At 45.7% G+C, this 21,477-nt stretch overlaps 2 protein-coding genes across 2 annotated transcripts; both read left to right on the plus strand.

Annotated features, from left to right (window-relative positions):
* Positions 1-5,954: 5,954 nt before the first annotated feature.
* On the plus strand, positions 5,955-10,829 carry LOC123071989 (probable histone acetyltransferase HAC-like 1). Its single transcript, XM_044495566.1, has 5 exons — positions 5,955-6,499; positions 6,781-6,913; positions 9,651-9,795; positions 10,190-10,278; positions 10,364-10,829. Exons 1-5 carry the CDS (start codon positions 6,369-6,371, stop codon positions 10,586-10,588), a joined length of 723 nt encoding a protein of 240 aa, XP_044351501.1. The 5' UTR covers positions 5,955-6,368; the 3' UTR covers positions 10,589-10,829.
* A 6,271-nt stretch (positions 10,830-17,100) lies between these two features.
* Positions 17,101-20,693, plus strand: LOC123066193 (uncharacterized). Its single transcript, XM_044489325.1, has 7 exons — positions 17,101-17,265; positions 17,602-17,657; positions 18,090-18,216; positions 18,477-18,643; positions 19,176-19,491; positions 20,064-20,230; positions 20,343-20,693. Exons 2-7 carry the CDS (start codon positions 17,636-17,638, stop codon positions 20,510-20,512), a joined length of 969 nt encoding a protein of 322 aa, XP_044345260.1. The 5' UTR covers positions 17,101-17,265; positions 17,602-17,635; the 3' UTR covers positions 20,513-20,693.
* The last annotated feature ends 784 nt before the right edge of the window (positions 20,694-21,477 follow it).

Below are 21,477 nucleotides of genomic sequence, written 5' to 3' on the forward strand. Positions count from 1 at the left end.
GATCAAATGTTCTCATTTGACTCCTAAGTCAATATACTCATACATAGATGACCTAGTCATCGCCAATTGATTGATAGATGCTAGAATTGGTTGTGCATGCTTTGTCACATATTTCATTTGCCATTTTATTGTGTGAGCATGTCGTCTACATATTTTACTCATTCGAGGACATCCACTTGTTGTTTTGTTTGTTTGGTTTCTTTTTATGTTTTGCCAAGTGGATGGACAAGAATTCCTAAGAACCTTCTCTATCTATCTATGCTTTTCTCGTCTCAAACTCTATTCATGCTACATCACAAAGTTTGATCAAGTCAGATTCGAACCACTTTATGTGAGGAGCACTCGGAGTCCCCGATTCGTCATAGACTTAAACTTCCAAAACCTCTTTGTGCATTTCGGTCTGACCGAGACATCCATTTCTGTTAAACCGAGTTCACTAAGTTGATCTAGGTTTTCATCTCGGTGCAACCGATTTGAACATTTCGGTCACACCGAGTTGCAGCAACTGCTTGCGATTCTGCAATCTCAGTGCCACCGAGTTGTTCCACTCGGTCACACCAACAGGGTCAGGATATAAATACCCATGGGTGAGATTTAGGAAATTACTTCAAATCCCCTCAGCCCGCGCATGTCCTGCTCTGCCTCCTCGGGTCTCCGGATCGTCTCCTCGCTGCCAGCGACCTCCCGCCATTGGATTCTGCTCCACCGTCGCCGTCGCAGCGAACATCCGTCGTTCTAGGGTACGTGTTTGACCCCTTGTGCTGTCTTTTTAACTCTGATTCCTAGCACAAGAATAATGCCATGATTCTTGCCACGAATGAGATTGATCTAGTTTGACTTGAAAATTTTAGAGTTAGCTCTCGGCAGAACTCATCTCGGACCGACCGAAATGTAGAAATCGGTCTCACCGATTCGGCTTAGGCCATTGCACATGCGCTTTTCGGTCTGACTGAAAAAATGCAAATCGGTGTGACCGAGTTCAAGATTCTGTGGAACCCTAGCAATCTCGGTGCCACCGAACTGTGACTCGGTCTGACCGAGTTCACTAGTTTAGGTTCCAAGTATTGCTTCGGTATCACCGAGTTTGTCAATTCGGTAGCTCCGAGATCATTTCTGTAGGGAACTAAAACTAAGTTTTTGACTCAATTTGTTTTGCAAAACCTTTGTACTTTGTGATGCTCACCTACTCTACCTCATCTACAACCTATTCATAGGGTCTGCTGACAGTTTTCCTGCAAGATGTCTGACCAGAGTGACAGCCAGAACAGATCTGAACAACAAAAGCAGTTGAGTGAGGGCACTAGCCCCTCTAGCAGCTATGATGAGGGCAGCAGGAGCACACCTAGTAACTTGCCCAAGGCAACTACTAGAGCAAGAAAGAAGAGAACTTCAGATTCAGAAGATGAAGATTATGTTGCAGCTGAGGATGAGGCCACTTCAAAGAAGAAAGTGCTGATGAAAGAATATGGTACTATTGCTTCAACCAAGCTAGGGTTGAACAAGAAAGCACCAGCAAGGAGAGTTCCTATGTCCTCCACTCAAGAAACTTTGGGATCTGAACCCAAAGAAACTGTTGCAGAAGGGAAGAAGAGGAAAGAGAGAGTCAAGAAGACCACTGCCAGGATCATTGTCAAGACCTCTATGATGAGAGATTCTGAACAGGAAGAGGAAGAGGATGTTGCTCCAGCACCTAAGGCACAAAAGCTAATGGGAGATGCAATTAAGTCAGGGGCTGCTGCTAAGCCCAAACCTGCTCCCAAAGCTACTGCTCCAGTCACCAAGACTGCACCTAAGAGGAGTACAAGAAACATTCCTGCTGAGGAGAATAACAAGGGCCCAATGCCTGAAGTTGAAGAAGAAGAAGTTGAAGCCCAAGTGCTAAGGAAGCTCAAACCAAAGATTCCAGACCACAATGATACACATCCTATGGCAGAGGACATGAGCATTAGGAAGGATGCAGGTCTGAGACTTTGGAGGAAAAATGACCTATATGCTGTAAGAAGGAGAACTGTTGTGGATTACAGGTTCCACACTAAGGAACAACAAGATATCTATGAGACTATTCTGCTTGACAAGAAGCCAATAGTATGTGACATGAGATGGGTTGACTGGACATACATTAGAGAAAATGAAGATCACTTCCCAGGTGTCTATGATAGCTTCAAGGCTTGTGAAGTGGATAAGTTTGTTGGCCAGAAGCTTACTAAGTGGAATGATGAGCTGATCATGCAATTTTACTCCACTGCTCACTTCTATCCTGATGGCAGAATTGTATGGATGTCATAAGGTACTAGGTACCAATCCACTATTGATGAATGGGCCAGATTGATAAATGCCCCAGAAGCTCATGAGGATGACTTGGATGTGTATGCCAAGAAGAAGAAAGACCATAACTCAATGGCAAGTATGTACAAGGAAATTCCTGATGCAGACCTGGAAACTCACAAGCTCGGATCAGTGAAGCACTTATTGTCAGGCCTACCTACAATCAATACCATCCCGAGGCATACTCTTTTGCCCAAGTCTGGAGATCAAAGAATGTTAAGAGGACATTTCATCAACTTGCTGCACATATTTGATGTTCCTCAGAAGTTCAAAGTGATGAGTCTGATTGTGGAAACAATCAAGAGGACAGCTACATATCAAAAGAAGTCTTGTGGGTATGCTCCACAAATTCAGGTGCTCATCAACTCCAAGATGGGCACGGGCACTTATTTGTTGGACAAGGAGCATTTACCTCTCAAGCCAGATTTTGAGGATAACACTGTTGTCATGGATGAGAAAGATCCTTCCTCAGTGCAAGCACATGAGAAGAGAGAGAAGGCAAGGGCAGAGAAAGCTGCAAAGATGCCAAGTGCTGAAGAGGCATCTCAGGTGTTCTTAAAGAGTAAACAAGATCAGCTTGGATATCTGATCCAATCCACCTTGAGGATTGAGAAGGGCTTGGCCACCCTGACTCAAAATCAGGAGAGTTTGGAGAGGATCTTTGAATAGAAATTCTATGATCTTGATGTCAAAGTAACTGAGATTCAGTCAGTAGTTGAGCAACTCCAAGAGGAAGTAGAGGAGAAGAAAGGCAAGTCTACTACAGATGCTTTCACAAGAGTGCCAAGAGGTCAGAGGTCTACTGCAGTGCCTGTTCCTGATACTAGAGCCACTACATCTGCACCAGCAGCCACAGCTTTAGTGCCACCTCCAAAAACCACTCCACCAGCTCCAACTACTTCAATAGAAGCCTTCGTCCTTGGAGTCATCTCTACACCACCTCATGAAGACCAAGCCTGAGAGACGCATAGCACTATGCATATTTTTAACTTTTTGGTAACTTGTTGCCAAAGGGGGAGAAACATGTATAGATCATAGTCTTCGAGAGAGAGTGTGTTGTTTTTGTCTCTCTTTGCACTTTATTTGCTTGATACTTTATTGAGTGTTTGCTTGACACATTATGTCTTTTGTGAGATACTTGGATGATCATGTGTTTGATCATATGCTACCTTAATGTGTGCTTGAATGATATTATCCCTTATATCCATTTATGATCATTCACTTTGCTTGGTGATGAGTGCATGTTTTCAATTGTTATCATTTTGAGCGCTCCACCAAGATGTATGTGACATGGAAGAGTGACCCATGATCCTAACACATTGTGCATTTGCAGTCCAAAGCAAACTTTAAATAATACACAAATTTAGAGGGAGCTCTTGCTTATCACATACCTCTCAAAGCGACGATGTATTTCAATCTTATTATCATTCGTCGAAGCTTTGATCTATATGTTGTCATCAATTACCAAAAAGGGGGGATTGAAAGTGCAACTATCCCTGGGTAGTTTTGGTAATGATTAACACCGTATAGCTCATTGAACTAATGCCATTTCAAGATAAATATTTCAGGAAAGTTCAGTGATTGGCATGGCATGGATTAGGATTGTGGACCCCTCAAAATGCTAAGGACAAAAGATTGGCTCAAGCTCTAAAGTCCAAGACTCTACATTTTCTATTTTTAGTGATCCAAGATCACATTGAGTCTATAGGAAAGCCAATACTATTAAAAGGGGATGAGGTGTTGCTTAATGGCTTGCTTGCTCAAAATGCTTAGTGATATGCTCCAAAGCCCTCAACCACTTTCTCATATCCACATATGTCCAAAACCAAAAGTCAAACTCGGCCCCACCGATTTGATCCATCCGACGCCACCGAGTTCAGTTGACATAGCCACTGCCAGAAACCCTAATCACTTCGGTCTCACCGATAGGGATCTCGGTCTCCGAGATGGGGTTGCAAACTCTTTGTTTCCCTTCGTAATGTTTCAGTCTAACCGAGATGAGTGATCGGTCCCACCGAGTCTGCAATGCAAACTCTCTGTTTCCTTTTCATAATGCTTTGGTCCCACAGAGACGAGAAAATCGGTCCAACCGAGTTTGCCTGACCAACTCTCTGGTTAGCTTATTACCAAAGTCGGTCCAACCGAGTTTGTGTAATCGGTCAAACCGAGATTACGTTATGCCCTAACCCTAATGATATCGGTCCCACCGAGTTGACATGTCGGTCCCACCGAAATTGCCTAATGATCACATTATGTACTAGATCGGTCCGACCGAGTTTGCTGATTCGGTCCCATCGAGTTTGGTATATTGTGTGTAACGGTAAGATTTTCTGAGAGAGAGCCACCTACTCATGTGTTGAGACCAAGATATTCCAATCCAACCATATGAATCTTGATCTTTAGCCTTCCCCAAGTTGCTTTCCACTCAAATCATCTTTCCACCAAATCCAATCCTATGAGAGTGAGTTGAGTATTGGGGAGACTATCATTTGAAGCACAAGGGCAAGGAGTTGATCATCAACACACCATCTATTACCTTTTGGAGAGTGATGTCTCCTAGATTGGTTAGGTGTCACTTGGGAGCCTCCGACAAGATTGTGGAGTTGAACCAAGGAGTTTGTAAGGCCAAGGAGATCGCCTACTTCATGAAGATCTACCCTAGGGAGGCAAGTACTTCGTGGGCGATGGCCATGGTGGGATAGACAAGGTTGCTTCTTCGTGGACCCTTCGTGGGTGGTGCCCTCCGTGGACTCGCGCAGCCGTTACCCTTCGTGGGTTGAAGTCTCCATCAACGTGGATGTACGATAGCACCACCTATCGGAACCACGCCAAAAACATTCGTGTCTGCAATTGCGTTTGCACACTCCAATCCCATCCCTTTACATTCTTGCAAGTTGCATGCTTTACTTTTCGCTGCTTATATACTCTTTGCATGCTTGCATGAATTGTGTTAAGATTGCTTGACTTGTGCTAAGTTGTTAAAATCTGCCAAGAACTAAAATTGGGAAAAGGTTAAGTTTTTATTTGGTCAAGTAGTCTAATCACCCCCCCCCCCCTCTAGACATACTTTCGATCTTACAGATGTTTACTCAGGTTATTCTAAAAAAAGTAAAAAAAATAGTGTGTTGTCTTATTTTATCATTATAACTTAGGGGGGCGCCAACCAACTTTATGTTCCGTTTCCGATGATGTGTATACTGAAAGCACACGCAAAACATAGTTTGTCATCTAATCATAATGTAATTAACACCAAAATCTTTATTAGAGAGCGTGTGTCCTTTCAAGCACATATCAAGATAAAGACCATAGGAAGACGCACACGAACAAGATCCAACAATGGAGGATTGTCATGACATAGGGAGATAACTATCTTCTCAAGCGTCGCTTTCGGGCAACTATATTTTAGGGAGGGGTTTCGCCTCAAGGGAGACAAATGTCACACATCCGATGCTACCGCCTATGAAAATGAGGTCACCCACTAAAAATTAAAGAAAATGGGAAAGTTTGTGGGACATGAGGGTAAGTGTGTGTGTGTGTGTGTGCGCGCGTGTTATTGGGCCCACCTATCGCCGCATGGTGACCAAAGGCAATGAGGCGATGATGTTTGTCGAGGTCCAATGTCAACCCTATCCATTGGTGTCGTGACGTGAGAAGATCACGGCATACTCGAGCGCCGCTTTGCGATGAGTGTCACGCCTCCCTTGCCAAAGACGACGACAAGGAGCTATCCGGATACATAATAAACAAAAGGGGTAGTTGGGATGGGTATGAGCTGGCTATGCGGAAAAAGCGCGTGTGTGTAAGGGATGCTGAATGAAAGCGTTTGTGAACACCTCGCCTCTTCCCCGCATTCTCATCCGTTCAGCATCTCTTCTCTCCCCGAATTCTCCAATCGATCCCTGATCCAAATTAACGTGATCTCATCATAGACGAGGCACTACAAGTGCTCATCCTTACTCCTCTAGAAAACTTTCGCCACATCAGCCGACCCTACGTTTTGATTGCGGCTGACTGCGAAGGTGAGTGAGGGGCAGGCGGCGCAGATGAATCGGTTGGGCGGCAGTGGCCTTTGCGGCGCCAATGTGCCACCGCTGCAGCATCAACAGATGGAGGATGTGATGGGTCTCGGTGATCCCATGCTAGTGGCGTTGCGCAACAATTACCGCCAGAGGATGTAAGTGCTTTACTACTTCTATCTCCGTAGAAATTTATGTAGGATGTGGTGGTGCTCCGTAGTTATTCAATCAGGGGTTTCAAGTGTATATATGCACTGAATTAGAATCAACTTTCACAGAGCACCGAGATTGTTAACCTTCCTTTTTCTCTTAAAAATGGTTGATGACCTTCCCTTATTTTGCAAGGTCTTGTTTGACATAATTTCCAAAACGCGCGGGGTTGGGGCACACATGAAAGCCTTCTTTATTTGATTCAATTTCCTTGTTCTTGAATTGCCAGAATGGAGCATGCACGAAAGGAGGTAACTGCGAGATTATATGAAGGAAAGAGGGTAACTGCTGACTGGCAGCAAGGGCTGCCGGAACTTGCTAGGCGGGTCGAGAAAGTCTTGTTTGAGAAACACCCAAACAAGGTGCGCTCTGTTTACTTAATCTTTTTTGTATGTATATATGTATCCCTCGTCCATCTCTTGACTAGGAAGGTAATGTTAGGAATAAGCCACCGTGGTGGTGATCAGTGTGCGTGTGTGTGCGTGCTGGTCGAGCCGGGCGCTGGTGCGTGGCCTCATCGTGTCCGTAGGCATGCGTGTGTGCGCGTGCTGGTCGAGCCGGGCGCTGGTGCGTGGCCGCGTCATGTCCGTAGGCATGCGTGTGTGCGTGTTGTGGTGGTGCGTGAGCTAGGCTTGCGTTCGAGTCCGCCACCATAGGGCTAGGTCGTTGGCGTAGGTAGCGGGGTGAGCGTGGCGATCTGTTGCGGGCCTACCACGTCGCGCCTCAAGATGGCAATGGAACCTCGAAACCCGCGGGTTTTTACCCTATTAGGGGATGAGAATGGGCATCTTTTCATTCCCGCGGGGCTATTATTGGGCACATTATACAACCCGACACGTTTCATGGGTTTGCACCCGTTTCGGTAGTCCTCGAACCCGAAACCCGGCAAACCCGGCGAAATACATTTTTTACCAAGCGCTGATCCGGCACGGCGCGGCCCAACCCAAAGCTACCGAGCCTGAGCGACCAAGCCACCCACCCCCAGCGTCGAAGGTCAAACCAACCCCTCGCTGGGTGGCTAGTATCGCTCGCTCCTTCTCCCCTCCCTCGAGCCCTCATCTCTCTTTCCCACAGAATACCTAACCCTAAACCTAGGAGGCTAGGGCCTCACGAAAATATATAATAGAGCAGCTGCACCCCGGCCCCCTTATCCTATACGTCCATATACCTCGGGATATGTGCCAGCCGTTTCCGTAAGTATTGCATGGCACGGTTATGTAGCAGGTGTTTCCAGTGGTGTGCCACAGTGATCGGTCTACTACTATAGGTAGGGTACTGTACAGGCTGGGTTATTCTATCACAGATAAAGACAGACAAACAGTGGACACTCCTCAGGATGCCCGTGACTCTGGTCTACCTGTGTCCCCATTGTAGTATCCATCTGCAGGACAATGCTATGCGGCGGGGGAGGCAGATTCATTTGAGACAGAAAATGGAGAGAACCAAATATGAGCAGAGGCAGCAGCCGCTGGGGCTAGAGGAGTAGCGGAACCAGCTGCAGATTCAGGCCGGCAAGAGTATTGCCGCCGATGCTATCCCGCACCAGGGCAAGGCGCACACAGCCGCTGGTGATATCCCGCGGCGTCGGACATCTCCCGGATCCAACACAGGTAAATCTGCCATTGCTGGAATATGCACAGGCCTTCTTGAAGTCGATTTGTAGTTTATTGGGAGTAATACACCCGAGGTCGTTGCTTGGTTTTCGGCGTACGTCAGGGAGATGATTAGCCCTGGATGTCTCTGTTTTGCAGGTCAAAATAGGCACACAGTAGGATTGGATTGCCGGCGGCGGAGTTGGATCTGTGATGCGGCAGAGAAGCCACATGGAAAGGGGATTCAGATTTTAGTAGGGGAAATACAAATCGATTTAAAGCCTACTCCGGATGAGCAATGCAAACAGTAGTGCAGGTGGAAGAATCAGTATGTACCTATCGTCGTCCGTCGGAGTGATTTCCAGGGGCCGATCGCCGGCGGCATCGAATCGCCTCCTTGCACCCCGTCCATGTCCAGTCAAAGAGCGAGCACAGGGAGGCGAGAGAGACGGAAGTCCTATTCACGGGTGGAGCAGTACACCTACGAAGTCAATGGCTGTAACATACATCTGCCACGGTAATAGGTACAGCAAAGCTGGATTGCGTGACGGGTATCTCGAGGTACAGCGCACAGATTCAAACGCGGCCCCTGTGCAGATGCTCTAAAAATCCGCTTCCTCAGCCACCGCCTGGGTTGATCCCATCTTGCAAGATCCACCGACCATGATCTGCGCCGGCGAGCCTCCTCCCTCCATGTCTTCTCCACCGCCGCCGGTCTGATCTGGAGAAAGGGCGCTGCCACCGGTGACGAACCCCATGGTGGCCTCTTCACGTCCCAAGTCAGGTGAAAGGGCGCCGCGGTCGGCGCAGTCTGCAGCCATCCGTCGCCTTCCTCTCTCTACTACAACCCCGTGAGGTGGTGATGTAAGGGCAGTAGGCCGTGCCCTTCGTGGAAGAGGAGGCAGAGGGCTTTTCAATCCGATTCCCAAGCGTCCATCCAACTTCAATGTCCTCAAGTTATGCTGCTGAAATATGCTCGTTTTGTTGTCGAAATATTATTCTTTGTTGGTTCTATGTTTCCTTATATATGTCAATTTCCTCGTGGGTTAAGAAAACCTGATGGGTTTAGGGGATGGGCGAAAAACTAGCCTCGCGCACGGTGACGGGGATGGGACGGGTTTATGATTTTCTCGTGGGAAGGCAAGACCCAATGGATTTCATCCCCGTTGCCATCTTTTGAGTCGCGTCCATGTGGGAGCGCGTTGTGGGCGCGGCCAGAGCGACCGGATCGTGAGCTCGACTGGGTAGGAGACCTGGGGGTCGTGCCCCAGTACTGGCTCGGGTATAAACCCCGTGTTCTGTTCGTTGGAACGGCGGGGTGCCTTGAACTTGAGATAAAACACTCTCTGTGCAGCGAGGCTTTCGTTGCCGAAAACCACCACTGTCCCCTCTTTTTTCTTCCTCCGTTCAAGCGCGAGTGTGAGAGAGAAAGAGCTAGGGTTTAGATCCAATAGGTAAATTGCTGTCTTATCATTTTTCCTAATGACGTCTCATATTGTTTCGGCAGTGGGAGTACTACAACATGACGAATGGACCAGTTGAGCCACATTTCGAGTTTGCTGTGACCTCGCTTGCTCAGATTGAGAGGCAGAGAGCATCTTCCACAGCCTATGCTCATGGGGGCATGATTCAGGCACCTGGTGCCACGCAAGGTGCTTACTACAAACCGTTGAATAGTTATTTTTTTGTGACAGACGACAACATCTGCTGCAATAATCCTGGTTCTCCATCCAGTTACATCGCTGCAATTTGCATATAATGTTTTATTTATTGAGCTTCTGTAATTAGCTTAAAGATCAAAAATGAAATTTTAACCTTAAAGATCCATCATCAGAAATTAGCTTTACGTATCTTCTTCCTTCAGACTCTTAATTTCCCTTTTGCTTAGCATAACGTATGAACCAGAGCAGAGCTGAGATATCAAAATGTTCACTGTCAGTGACCATGTATATGCTATTAATTTTATATAGGGCATTATGCTAGCTAGTGTGCCCTGTAAATCATGCTTCTAATTTATTAGCTTGATTTGTGTTGCTTTCTTTCCAGGGGAAACTCTCAACGACCATGTGAACACAGTACTATCTCTGGGAATAAACTCTAGTGATGCTCACTCGGAAGGGTCCAATAGCAATTTGGTAAGAGCTGCAAACTGGACTTCAGCAGTATCATGTTACACTAGTTTTATCAGCTCATCACTGCTACCTATATATGGGAACGCAGGCAATCCGTGTGCCTGTTAAAAAGGAGGTCTCAAAGGAACCAAAGTTCAGCTGTCCATTCTGCTTCGACGAATTGGTCGATCCGTCATCGACTATGTGCGGCCATATCTTCTGCGAGAAGTGCATCAAGGCCTCCATCCAGGCTCAGAACAGGTGCCCTGCCTGCTGGAGGGGACTAACCATGAACAGCTTCCACCGGATCTACCTCCCTGCTACGATGGAGTAAATTGATCCAGCCCTTCTCGTCGCCGCCATTTTGTCATCCTATCTGAACTATACTTCACCGGGTTATCGTTACCATTGAACTTCTGGTACTCGGAAGGCGTGTTACTGAGCCCTTCTTGTCTGCATCCGTTACTTCTAAATAAAACGTAGTCTCTTCCTGTGGGAAATCGAAACATGTGCTTTGTACCGTGAAAACATATTTTCTGATCGTTAAAGGTATATTTGGTTGTTTGCGCGCTCTACAGTATGGCATGCCACATATTTGAAGATTTGGTCTTGCGTTGTCACCTTTTTTTTGAATCTCACAAGTCACAAACCTTATTAATTGGCAATAGTTCTGGAGGTACAAACGCTGAGTGAGTGGCGGAGGGCCAAGCCATACATGGAGGCGGGGGTGCCATAGATAGCAGAACTTGCATAAGGCCACCTCAGAGAACTCACTTAGCATAAGCCATACCTGGAGCTTCCTTGTTGCACTCACTTAGCATAAGGCTAACGAGGAGAACTCCGAGGCTCGCGCCTTATCTTATCATATGATTTGTCCATACCGACAGAACCACGATTCCTTGTCACCAGCTGCCTCCCTTCTAAGTTGAGAACTCCTTCTGAAGGTAAACTGTGGCTTGCACACAAAATTGAGCTGATCATGATTTGTCCATACCGACAGAATTGCAATCCCTTGTCCGCTTTTTATCCGTTTGGGTCGGCCGCCCGCTCGACGTCCGCCCTCTTTAAGATTTGGGTCGGCAATACGCCCAACGGCCGTGATCCATTTCATGTCCGCACACAAATTTTGAAGAAGGCCCGTGGCCATAGATCATCCCAAAGTTCATGCCGGCACCACGCCAGCGCCGGCATACAATGTCAGCTTCAAAAAACATCACACAAGTTCATGTTGACGCACTTGTCAGCTGCACACATGCCAGCACACAAAAAGGGGCAGGACTTGAGTTCGACCATGTCATCGCGGCTGGGGGTATGTCAGCACACTTGCCGACATACAAAAGAGGATGACCCTCGCCGCCATAGATCACTCGTCGTCGAAATTGAGCGTGTAGGCCTGCATCTTCTTGAACCACGGCCTCTTCCTTGCGCGACACGGTGTTGAGATCCACCTTCATGATCTCCACCCATCATCATGCTAGTGAGAGCCACTTGTTTCGCCTTGGTCTTGGCATTGGCGGCCTCGATCTCTAGCATCTTGGCTTGCTTCTCCGCCTCCATCTCAAGCATCCTCGTTTGCTTCTCTGCCTCCGTCTCAAGCCTCCTCCTTTGGATCTCCATGAAGGCGTTCATTTGTTCTTCCTTGTCTTTCCGGCGCTTCTCCTTCCTTGAGTCCTTTTTGGTCATCATGTCCTCCACGGTTGCGATCAAGGCGTTTGACGCTGCATCCCGCTTGTCTTCCTTCTTGGAATTGGTCTTTCCCCGCGGCCATGGATTCTCACCGTCCCCAACCTCCTCCACGGCCTTCTTCCCCCCACACGACATGAGGGCGGCATATTGCTCCTTGAACTTCTCCTCGTCTTTGATGACCCTCCAACACTGGGAGAGGTTGAAGGACTTGCCATCGTGTTGGACCTTGAATGCCTTCAAAACTTGAAATGCCTACGAATGAAATGCATTCAAGCATATTGGCAAATGGATATGGAAATTGAAATGGACATGTAAGCATAAATGGAATGACACAAAAGAGGGGCGCTTGCTAGCATACCATGTCTTGTATGCTGATGCATCTCAGGGGGCGTGCCTTGATGCTCTCAAGAGTGGCACAAAACTTGTTGCACTCTTGTTGGATCGCCTTCCAACGCTTCGAAATGGACACCCATCCGTCCGTGCTTTGCATTTGATACGGCAGAAACTACTTGCGCTCATGGAACTCACGATGGACACGAGTCCAAAAGATTGATGCCTTTTGTTCGACGTCTGTCTTGGTGTCTTGCCCAATGTCCCTCCAACACTCACATAGAAGCTTGTCCTCGGCCGTCGTGTATGCCTTTGCCTGTCTGCTTTTGCGCTTCGGCTTCCCCCCGACGGCTTGGATGGCGAGCTCGTCCTCGAACAAAGGCTCCCCTTCGATGTCCGACTCATCCTCTTCCTCAAGTCCGTAGTCCTCTGGAAACTCGTGGTCGAGCGGGAAGCCATCTAGGTCCAAACCGACCTGATCATGCATGAAGGCAACCTGATCTTGATGATAGGTGGACGGCGTGAACTGCGCTCGGCTGTCCTGGCTTTGTGTCTCCTTGGGATCGTAGCCAGCTCCAAAGGCCACCGCACCACCCTCAAAGATGATGTTCTGCATGCAGTCGTCATCGCCGGAGGCCGGCATTCCGTTGAACAGGTTGCGTGAGCCCGACAGCACGCCGGCTCGCATGTGTTGCGCATGTCTCCTCACTCCTCCGGATGAGGAGCCACCGGCCACCAGTGTGGTATTCAGGTCGATGGGCGTGGGCGTGGGCATAGAGGCGCCACCACGTTCACCTCGTGGGAGCATTTCTCGGAGAGCTGGGAGGCTTGTGAGTGGACGTGGTAGCCGAGCATCGGCCGCGTCGCCGACGCGCGGGGCAACTCGGGCAGCACCATCCGAGGAAATACAGATGAGCCGGTGCTGGCCGCGGGCATGGCGGCATTGACGAGGCCGTCCTGGCCAAGGTTTAACCCTAGGTACATCAACGCCTCCCTCGTTGCCGCCGCGATGCGGGCGTTGGTGGCCTCCTGCTGCGCGACAGCGGCCACCGCGATGGCATCGTCCCTTGCGACGCCGCGTGCCTCCGGTCTTTTCTCTTCGCCGATTCCCTCGCCCTCTTCTCGGGGGTGAGCTTTTTCTTCGGCTTGGGCGCAACGACGGTCTTGCGGGGGGCGCGAGGCTTGCCTTTGCCAGAGGGTCGTCGTGATGCCGTACGAGGCGAGGGAGGCGAGGCTGGCGGCGGCATCGAGGTCGTCGTCCATGGCGAGCGACGGGAGCGCGCGCAGGGCGGGAAGTTTTTAGGGGAAGTGGAGGGAAATGGTGAAGGCTGCCACCGACTGGCGGGCCAGCGATAGTTGGTGCGTCTCGTGCACGTCCGCCTCGTGTCCGCACCGACGCAAACTCAAAACTGGGCATTGGAGTTGCTCTAATTGCGTGGGCGTTTTAAAAAAAACATCATTTTGTCGACGGATAGAAAAATAACTTCGGGTGTGATCGATCTATGTACTCCCTCCGTTCGGAATTACTTGTCGCAGAAATGGATGTATCTAGACGTATTTTAGTTCTAGATACATCCATTTTCGAGACAAATAATTCCAAACGGAGGGAGTATGATTCGGCGTCCTTGGCGAGAATTCCAGAAATTCGCCTCCACACAGGAGTCGCACTCTTGTTGCTGGGTGCACCACCACAACCCAAACCATTAGGCATGTTTTATGTCCTTCAATCCAATTATAATATTTTGAGTCGTTTCCTTACTTTTTTTTTTGAACGTAGTCGTTTCCTTACTTGTGTCCTTACTTTCGATTCGACCACACAACAACTTTTGAGACGTGCGTACCTTTTTAGGGGTAAAAGCTAAATTTACTTATTCATCAAAAGCCACAAGATTTGGGACACAGTTTACGTCGTGGGGTTGATCAAATCAAATGTGACGTCCCTAGCCAGAAAGCGAGAACATGGATAGACCGTGTGCCTCAAAGTTGATGACTCTCAAAAACAAAATTACACTGAAGCTGTGCTGCTGTTCTATTGCTAGCCCGGCCCATGCTTAGGAAGTTACCGTCCTTCGACTGGTTGATCAGGGCTTAATTTACATTTGGATGATTTTTTGATCAAGTACTTTTTGCGTGGAGGTTGTTTTGAACTTCCGGTCCTTTGGAAGAATCTTTTGCTTTTGGTTTCAGGTTACGCGCGCTGATGTTGCTTGCTTTCTTTTTCTGATTGATTCTTTAAACTGATTTTTCTTCTTGACAAATAACTTAATCTCAGGCATGGTCTTCTTGGCGTGTTCGAGGGGTTGCCGGGCCTCATTTGTCTTCCTGAAGTCGGAGCTGCAGAGGAGGTGCTTCCGCGGCAACGATGACACGAGACGGGTGGTCGGCTCCGGTGCCGGCTCGACGCAGGCCCAGCACTTTCTCCCTACAATGCTCGTCGACAGAGTCGGAGCTGCCTGGTCGTCGGCGTGTGCGGTGGACTGTTTGGCATCGACCGACGCAGGCCTCGACGCTTGTTCGTGGTTTTCTCTTCGACGGCGTGTGTGCGTTCTTGTGTGGGTTGCCAGGTCGCCCTGTGCGCCTTGTTTTTGCGGGCATGTTGACGGTTTTCGCAAGGTTTTCCGTTAATTAACTGGACACCTCTCTTCGACCTTTTTTAATGAATCGGGCTCTAAGGGACCGCGTTTCAAAAAAAAAAGTCGGTAATATTTTATGCTTACCTATACCTGTTTAATTGTAACGATGCTCTTGAGACAGAAATTCATGCGTTAATGATTGGTATGGTGCTTGCTCGTGAGCGTACCGACCTACCAGTTGTGATACAATTGGACTCTTCGACTGCCCTTTCCTGTCTCTACGGTTCGTTCGGCTTATGGTCACTTAGTTGCTGAGGTTAAGTTTTTAATGGTCGGTAGAGTGTTTATTACTCAGAAGCTTCATAGATCTCAAAATAAAGTTGCAGATTGCCTGGCAAGATATAGTCGTTCGGAACAGGTCACGACTGTGTGGCTCGAAAGAGGACCCCCATATATTGAGGATCTTTTGCCTCTTGATTGTAGCTCTATCATATTCAAATAAACTACTATTGATCTTGCAAAAGAAAAGCAATCCAACTATACATTATCAACTAGCTCTTGCGGTGGTTGCGGTGGGAGATGAGGTGGCTTGGAGACACACTTGGTGGATGGACTTGGCGGGGAGCCGCGAGAGGAGGTCGGTTTCCGGAGGATGGACGTGGTGGCTAGCTCGGGTGGCGGGAAGAGGAAGGACATGGAAGCAACAGGGAGAGGGGATGCCGGCATGCTAGCTCGGGAATTGAGGGGGCTAGACTTGCGAAGGCGCTAGCGAGCGGCGGCGGATGGCTTTCGCTTGTTGGGCGGCAGTGGATGGACATCCTTTGTTTTCAAAGCGGATGCTTCCCCTAAGAAAAGGAAAAACGGACACATGTCTGTCGACATGAAGCGGCGCTGGTGGATGGCCTTCATTTGTTGGGCGGCGGTGGATGGACATCCTCATTTTTTCCGAAGCAGACTCTTCCCCTAACAAAAGGAAAACATACGCCTGCCTTTCGACACGAAGCGGCGGCGGCGGAGCAGAAGTGCCTTTTTCTTTTATTAGGCAAAAAAAAAAAAGCGAAAGGAAACGCTTCCCAAAAAAAATGAACCAGACACCTCTTTTAGCTTTTTAAGGCAAAGCAGGCGCCTCCTGTCTCGAGTAACTTTGGTTTTCTTTTCAATTTTTATGTTTCTTTCCCGGTTTTCATCGGTTTTCTTTGGTTTTATCTGTTTTTTTCTTTTTCAATTTCCTTTTTAAAGACACTTCTACTTCTTTTGGCACCCACAATGTACAATTTTAGCATACATTACGATATTATTAATACATGTTTAACATTTTACAAAAACATGCTTAACATTTTTTTAAATACATGTTTTGATGTCTATTTTTTCATACACATTGTACATTTTTTGTATGCATTTGAAACATTATTTGTATACATGTTTAATATTTTTATACAATTTTTTTAGAAAACACATGTTTTGATGTCTGCTTATTTTCGTACACATTGTATACTCTTCAAATACATATGAAACAATTTTTTATACACATTTAACATTTTTCAAATACATGATTAACATTTTTTTTTGAAATATATGTTTTGATATCTACTTTTTCCATACACGTTGTATATTTTTTGTATACATTAGGGACATTTTATTATACACATTTAGCATTAGATACATGATTAACATTTTTTAAAATATAGGTTTTTGATGTCTAATTTTTTTCCTACATGCATGTTATGCATTTTTGTGTAAACCAGAATCATTTTTCTATACATGTTTGACAATATTTTTATAGTCGTACAACATTTTAAAAACAATGAACACTTTAAAAAATATATAGCACAAAATGATAAAAAAAACACCAGGAAAAAACATGTGAAAAAACTGGAGAAGATCGAAACGGAAAAACCACAAGAAAAAACGGTCTGCGAAAATAAGAATGTGCATACACGTGGCAGATGTGCGTGTGCGCTCTGAATCCTGGGGATATGCATGGTGCTTCCACCAACTAGTATATAGCACAATCTCATCAATCAGCTCCTTGTTCTTGTCCAGTTAAGCCTTTCTCATGGCACTGTCCACCAATGCCATGACCTAAGGAACAAGTCATGTGGCTCAGCTCCTCAAACTCGGCCCTTGACGTTCCCAAGTCCGTGCCCTAGAGTAATTATTAGGGCTAGGTTGATTAGTTAGCCAAAGTCCTCCCTCTGTACGTGGTGTGCTAGCTAGCTAGTCGTATACTAGGAGTTTGCTATAGTTGTCTGTTAGCGGTATACTAGTCCGGTTACGGTTAGGTTCCTCTCCGCCTGGCTATATATACTATGTAGGTTCCATAAAAGCATAACCCCCCTGATCAGCTCGCAGCTCCAACAAACGCCGTCGAGGAAACCAGCCATTGTGCAACCTGCGACAAATCCAGCTGCACCAAATCCAGGTATTTCTTCTCTCTCTGACTTTTGCTTTCGCCTTCTAGGTTTCGACGACTTTCAGGCTTTCTGCTTCGTCATCGTCTGAATCCCTTCTTTCTAATCTCCCAACCTGTGGCGTGTTCCCGCCTTAGACCTTTTGATGATCTCTCCAATTTAGTTAGGGTTTAACATTCTCGCGAACCGTCAAAATTGTTTTGTACTTCCGCATTGTGGCAATACAGTACATACGCATGGTTTTTGTATGCCTGCCCTGCCTGGTAGTAACTGTGTTGATCAAGATTAATTAGATAATCTTGTCGGTTATGCCCTTACTAAGGCGCCAAGATTAATTTCACATGCAGACCAAGAGGAGACAAGAGGAAGGAGCAGGCCAATATGGGCAACGCCGGGAGCACATGTATGTATTTGTCTGCACAATTCAACTTCAGACTATATGTATCACAATTCACAAATAGCTTTAAATTGAGGAAGCTCTTGCCCTCGGCATCACGTTGATGAACTGAATCCCTGTGAATGCATCACATTGTTGGTCCTAATGCTTGTTCATTAGAGCTAATAGTAGATAGTACTGTCTATACATGCAAAAGTGGCCTCTTTTATTAAAAAAACAAAGGAAAAAACGCATGCTCTGTCGTTTGTACCCTGACTAGTGACTGGTGACATGGTAACTACTGCAATATATTAGTGGCCACTTCTCACAAATCACTGTATGTTCATTCATATAATCTTAACATAGACAATTATTCTGCGAGGTATTATTCTGTACCCTACCATGTTCCCAAGGATGAATATAATTTTCAGTTGTTGCCTCCTTTGGTGAAAATTTCAGCTCCTGCAAGCTTAGGAGAGACCCATGTTCCACATTTAAAATGGAAGGTTCATGACTTCTCAGCGCTACTTGAGACGAACGCTGCCTCGGCGGTCTCTTCTGCTTTTGAATGCTCTGGGTACAGGTGGTACGTATGCATCATAATCGCAATAGCAACTTTACAGAATTAACGTATTAGATGTATAAATGTCATCTGGTTTTAACTAGTGGATAAAGTAACTGTCTGTTAACTAAATACCTAATATTTTGGGGGTGTTGATTACTCAGAAATCATGTCTCAGTCAGGTTGAACCGTTGAAATAGCAACCAGCATCAAGTGACGAAATTAGGCTTGATTCAGTTATGACTTGTATAGACTTACTTGGTTTCCTTCAATTCCCATCCCAGGTTCCTGCGAGTGTCTCCAAAGCACAAACAAGGTGTTATGGGAAATCCATATGTGGCTCTTTCTCTCGAGATATACCACGCATGGTTGGAGCAAGTTCATACAGTGCATGCAGTATTCGAGCTGTCAATATTCAACCATTCAAAAGGAGAGTATTGTGGATGCAAAGGTATCTAGACTCATGAATGTGTTTCTTCAAATACATCCATCCAATTTCCCCGCCAAAAAGAGTGCATCCATCCTATTAGCTGGGAGTCCATACTCCATACACAGTCTTGTGTGCATCACAAGTTTGAGCTATAGATTCCATCATTACAAATCAATACCTACAAGTTTCGTAACATTATCAATTGCTTTTCCCATTAACAAGTCACTTCATATTTTCTTTGCTGTTAAGTTTGTCCGTCGACGTTCTGTACTGTGCGTCACACACTCGAGATTCTTCTGATTGGAACAACGTTCCAAAGTACATATGCATGTTCTCTTTTACTTTGATGACCTCTCGTTAAATGCTAACCAGGGGGAAAGCTGATTAAATGTTTTTTTCCGCGGAAATGTTGATTATATGTTATTTGGGATATTTTCATCTTACATACAAGTTTTTGTTTCTCTAATTTTCTAACTTTTACCTAAACACTGCTAGCTACAACGCTTCTTAGTTTTCTAATTTTCTATAAGTTCTAACCTTTACCTAAATACAGCTAGCTACAACTTTGATGTCAAGAATACCTACTCGAAGCCGCATTGCTTGATTCCTCTTCAGGAGCTACTGAAATCATCTGCTTTTCTAATTGATGATAGCTGTGTCTTTGGTGTGGAGATATTAAAAATCGATGTCTCTTCTCCTGAAAAGAAGGATGTTGTGGTTCAGAAGAAGGCTACCACAGTTCAGAATCTCTTTATCCAGAAGAAAGGGTTCATTAAAGGGACATACACTTGGACCATGGATAATTTCCTTGAATTGGACTTGAAGCACTTTGTCCGTTCTCCTACATTTGAAGTTGGCGGACTTAAATGGTATACATCTGGGTAGTTACATCACAAATGATTTATATAAATAGCATGCATGTGTCATCCAACATTTTAGCTTATATGTATCCTTTAGCTTATCAGTCCTTCAGATATTCCAACCGGATATTTTAGCTTGATCTCTAAGGATGCAACCAAGATATTTACAGATATGGTAGCACATCCCAGTTTCAATCTTTCAATACAGAAGGGTTTTTGCACGGCGTATAGAAAATTCAAGAACGAATTAGAAACAATGTAGTACTAAAATCTATGTTGGCGTATAAAATTTCATGGCCGAATGTATATATGTTGTTTAGGAGGAAAAAAATCCAGAAATTTGATTATCATGTATATATTTGGCACAACCGGTTCTTGTATGTGTCACATACCATATCGATTATTTTCTCAAATTGTTACCGTACTGTAGTCATGCTTTGCTTAGTTTCTTTGTACAATTGTAATGCCACCAAGTTGTGGTCAAAGTTTCTGCTTTCAGTAACCAACCACATTCTTGAAATACATTTTCCCGGGTACCCAATTAGTATATTTGAAGAGTCACTTCCCATTCTTGTCAACAGGTACGTCCGTATGTATCCACGTGGTGACAAGTACAGCAATGATTGCCTCAGCTTGTACTTATCCCTGGATGACTCGGTTGAGCTCCCTTTGGAGTCTGGGAAGGTGGTTGAATTGACACTATCCATCCTGGACCAAAAGAATGTGAAACACCGGACTGAAACTTCAGGTTCAGCTCTGCTTAGCAAGTATCAGTGCTACTGATATGTGTGATTCAAGCAGCTAGTATCTGTAACCTCATGATGATTACAATTGATTTTTACTTTTGTGGTGAATCGCAGGTCTCTGGGTATGTGGACAGGGACATACATTGGTATGTGTACAGGGAATGGGATCGTCTAACTTCATTGGACTCAAGGAACTCAAGGACCCGTCTGGAGGCTATGTTGTGGGATCGAGCTGCGTTGTGAAGGCAGATCTCACCATCGTCGGTTCATCCAATGATGGCTAGATCTTTACCTCATGGCCTGAAGAAGAAATAATGCGCCTTCATCCTAGCAGTTAGAGTTGTATATATGAGATGGTGTTGTGAACTTGTCTGATGTTCTTATGTTCATAATAATGTCCAGAAATGATTTCTAGGTATATTGTCTGTGATATTATATTATTTGGAAATACTTAAATGTTTGTCAGTTGATGAGTTCCGTTTGCATGTTGTGTGGTTCCATGATCCTATTTTCATGGCCTCATGCATTCAAACATCGGCCCACAAGAGGTTAACTGCCATTTGATGCTGCTTCCTTTCGATCCAATGGACCAAAAAAATTGAACTCGAAGTTTAGTTGGCAGGAAGTGCTGCATGGACATTTGCACTTAATATGAAACATGGAGCCATGACAGGACTAGGCAGAATACATATTAAGAAATGATCTCTTCGTAACAATATCTCTCATCATATTTTTCATCTGTAGATAAGAATAAGAGATAACCATTGTACATCACTAGCAGGTAGTGCATGGTGGCACGCCACACTATGTTGATTGGTTCAAGAATTGTTTATGCGATTCTAAAAAAAGAGATAATTTTTTATGCTGAGCTTTTGAGAATTCATTGTGCATGCCGCACGGATGCAAAAAAAAAACACAGATAAGCTAGTTGTTTATTTAGAAATTTTACATAATGCAAAAACATGAAGGGGTACGATTACTCGGTCGTGGATTAAATCATGGTTCATGTATAGTCTCTAATATTTTATCTGAACTTCTATTTTAGTTTTTCTGGTCGTTTTATTTTGAGGTTTTGTTGCGCAAATTAGTCAGATGGAGGTATGGGAGCGGTCTTGAATAAGCTTGACATTTCCCCACGTTCATAACTCACGAACCTAGCTACAGTAGCATCACTTTACAAGTTACGACAACATGCCATGATTTTAAGTATCGACTAACATTGTAAGGTACACACGAAATTTACAACCCC

This window comes from Triticum aestivum, chromosome 3B (assembly GCF_018294505.1).
Source record: "Triticum aestivum cultivar Chinese Spring chromosome 3B, IWGSC CS RefSeq v2.1, whole genome shotgun sequence".
Classification (NCBI taxonomy): domain Eukaryota; kingdom Viridiplantae; phylum Streptophyta; class Magnoliopsida; order Poales; family Poaceae; genus Triticum; species Triticum aestivum.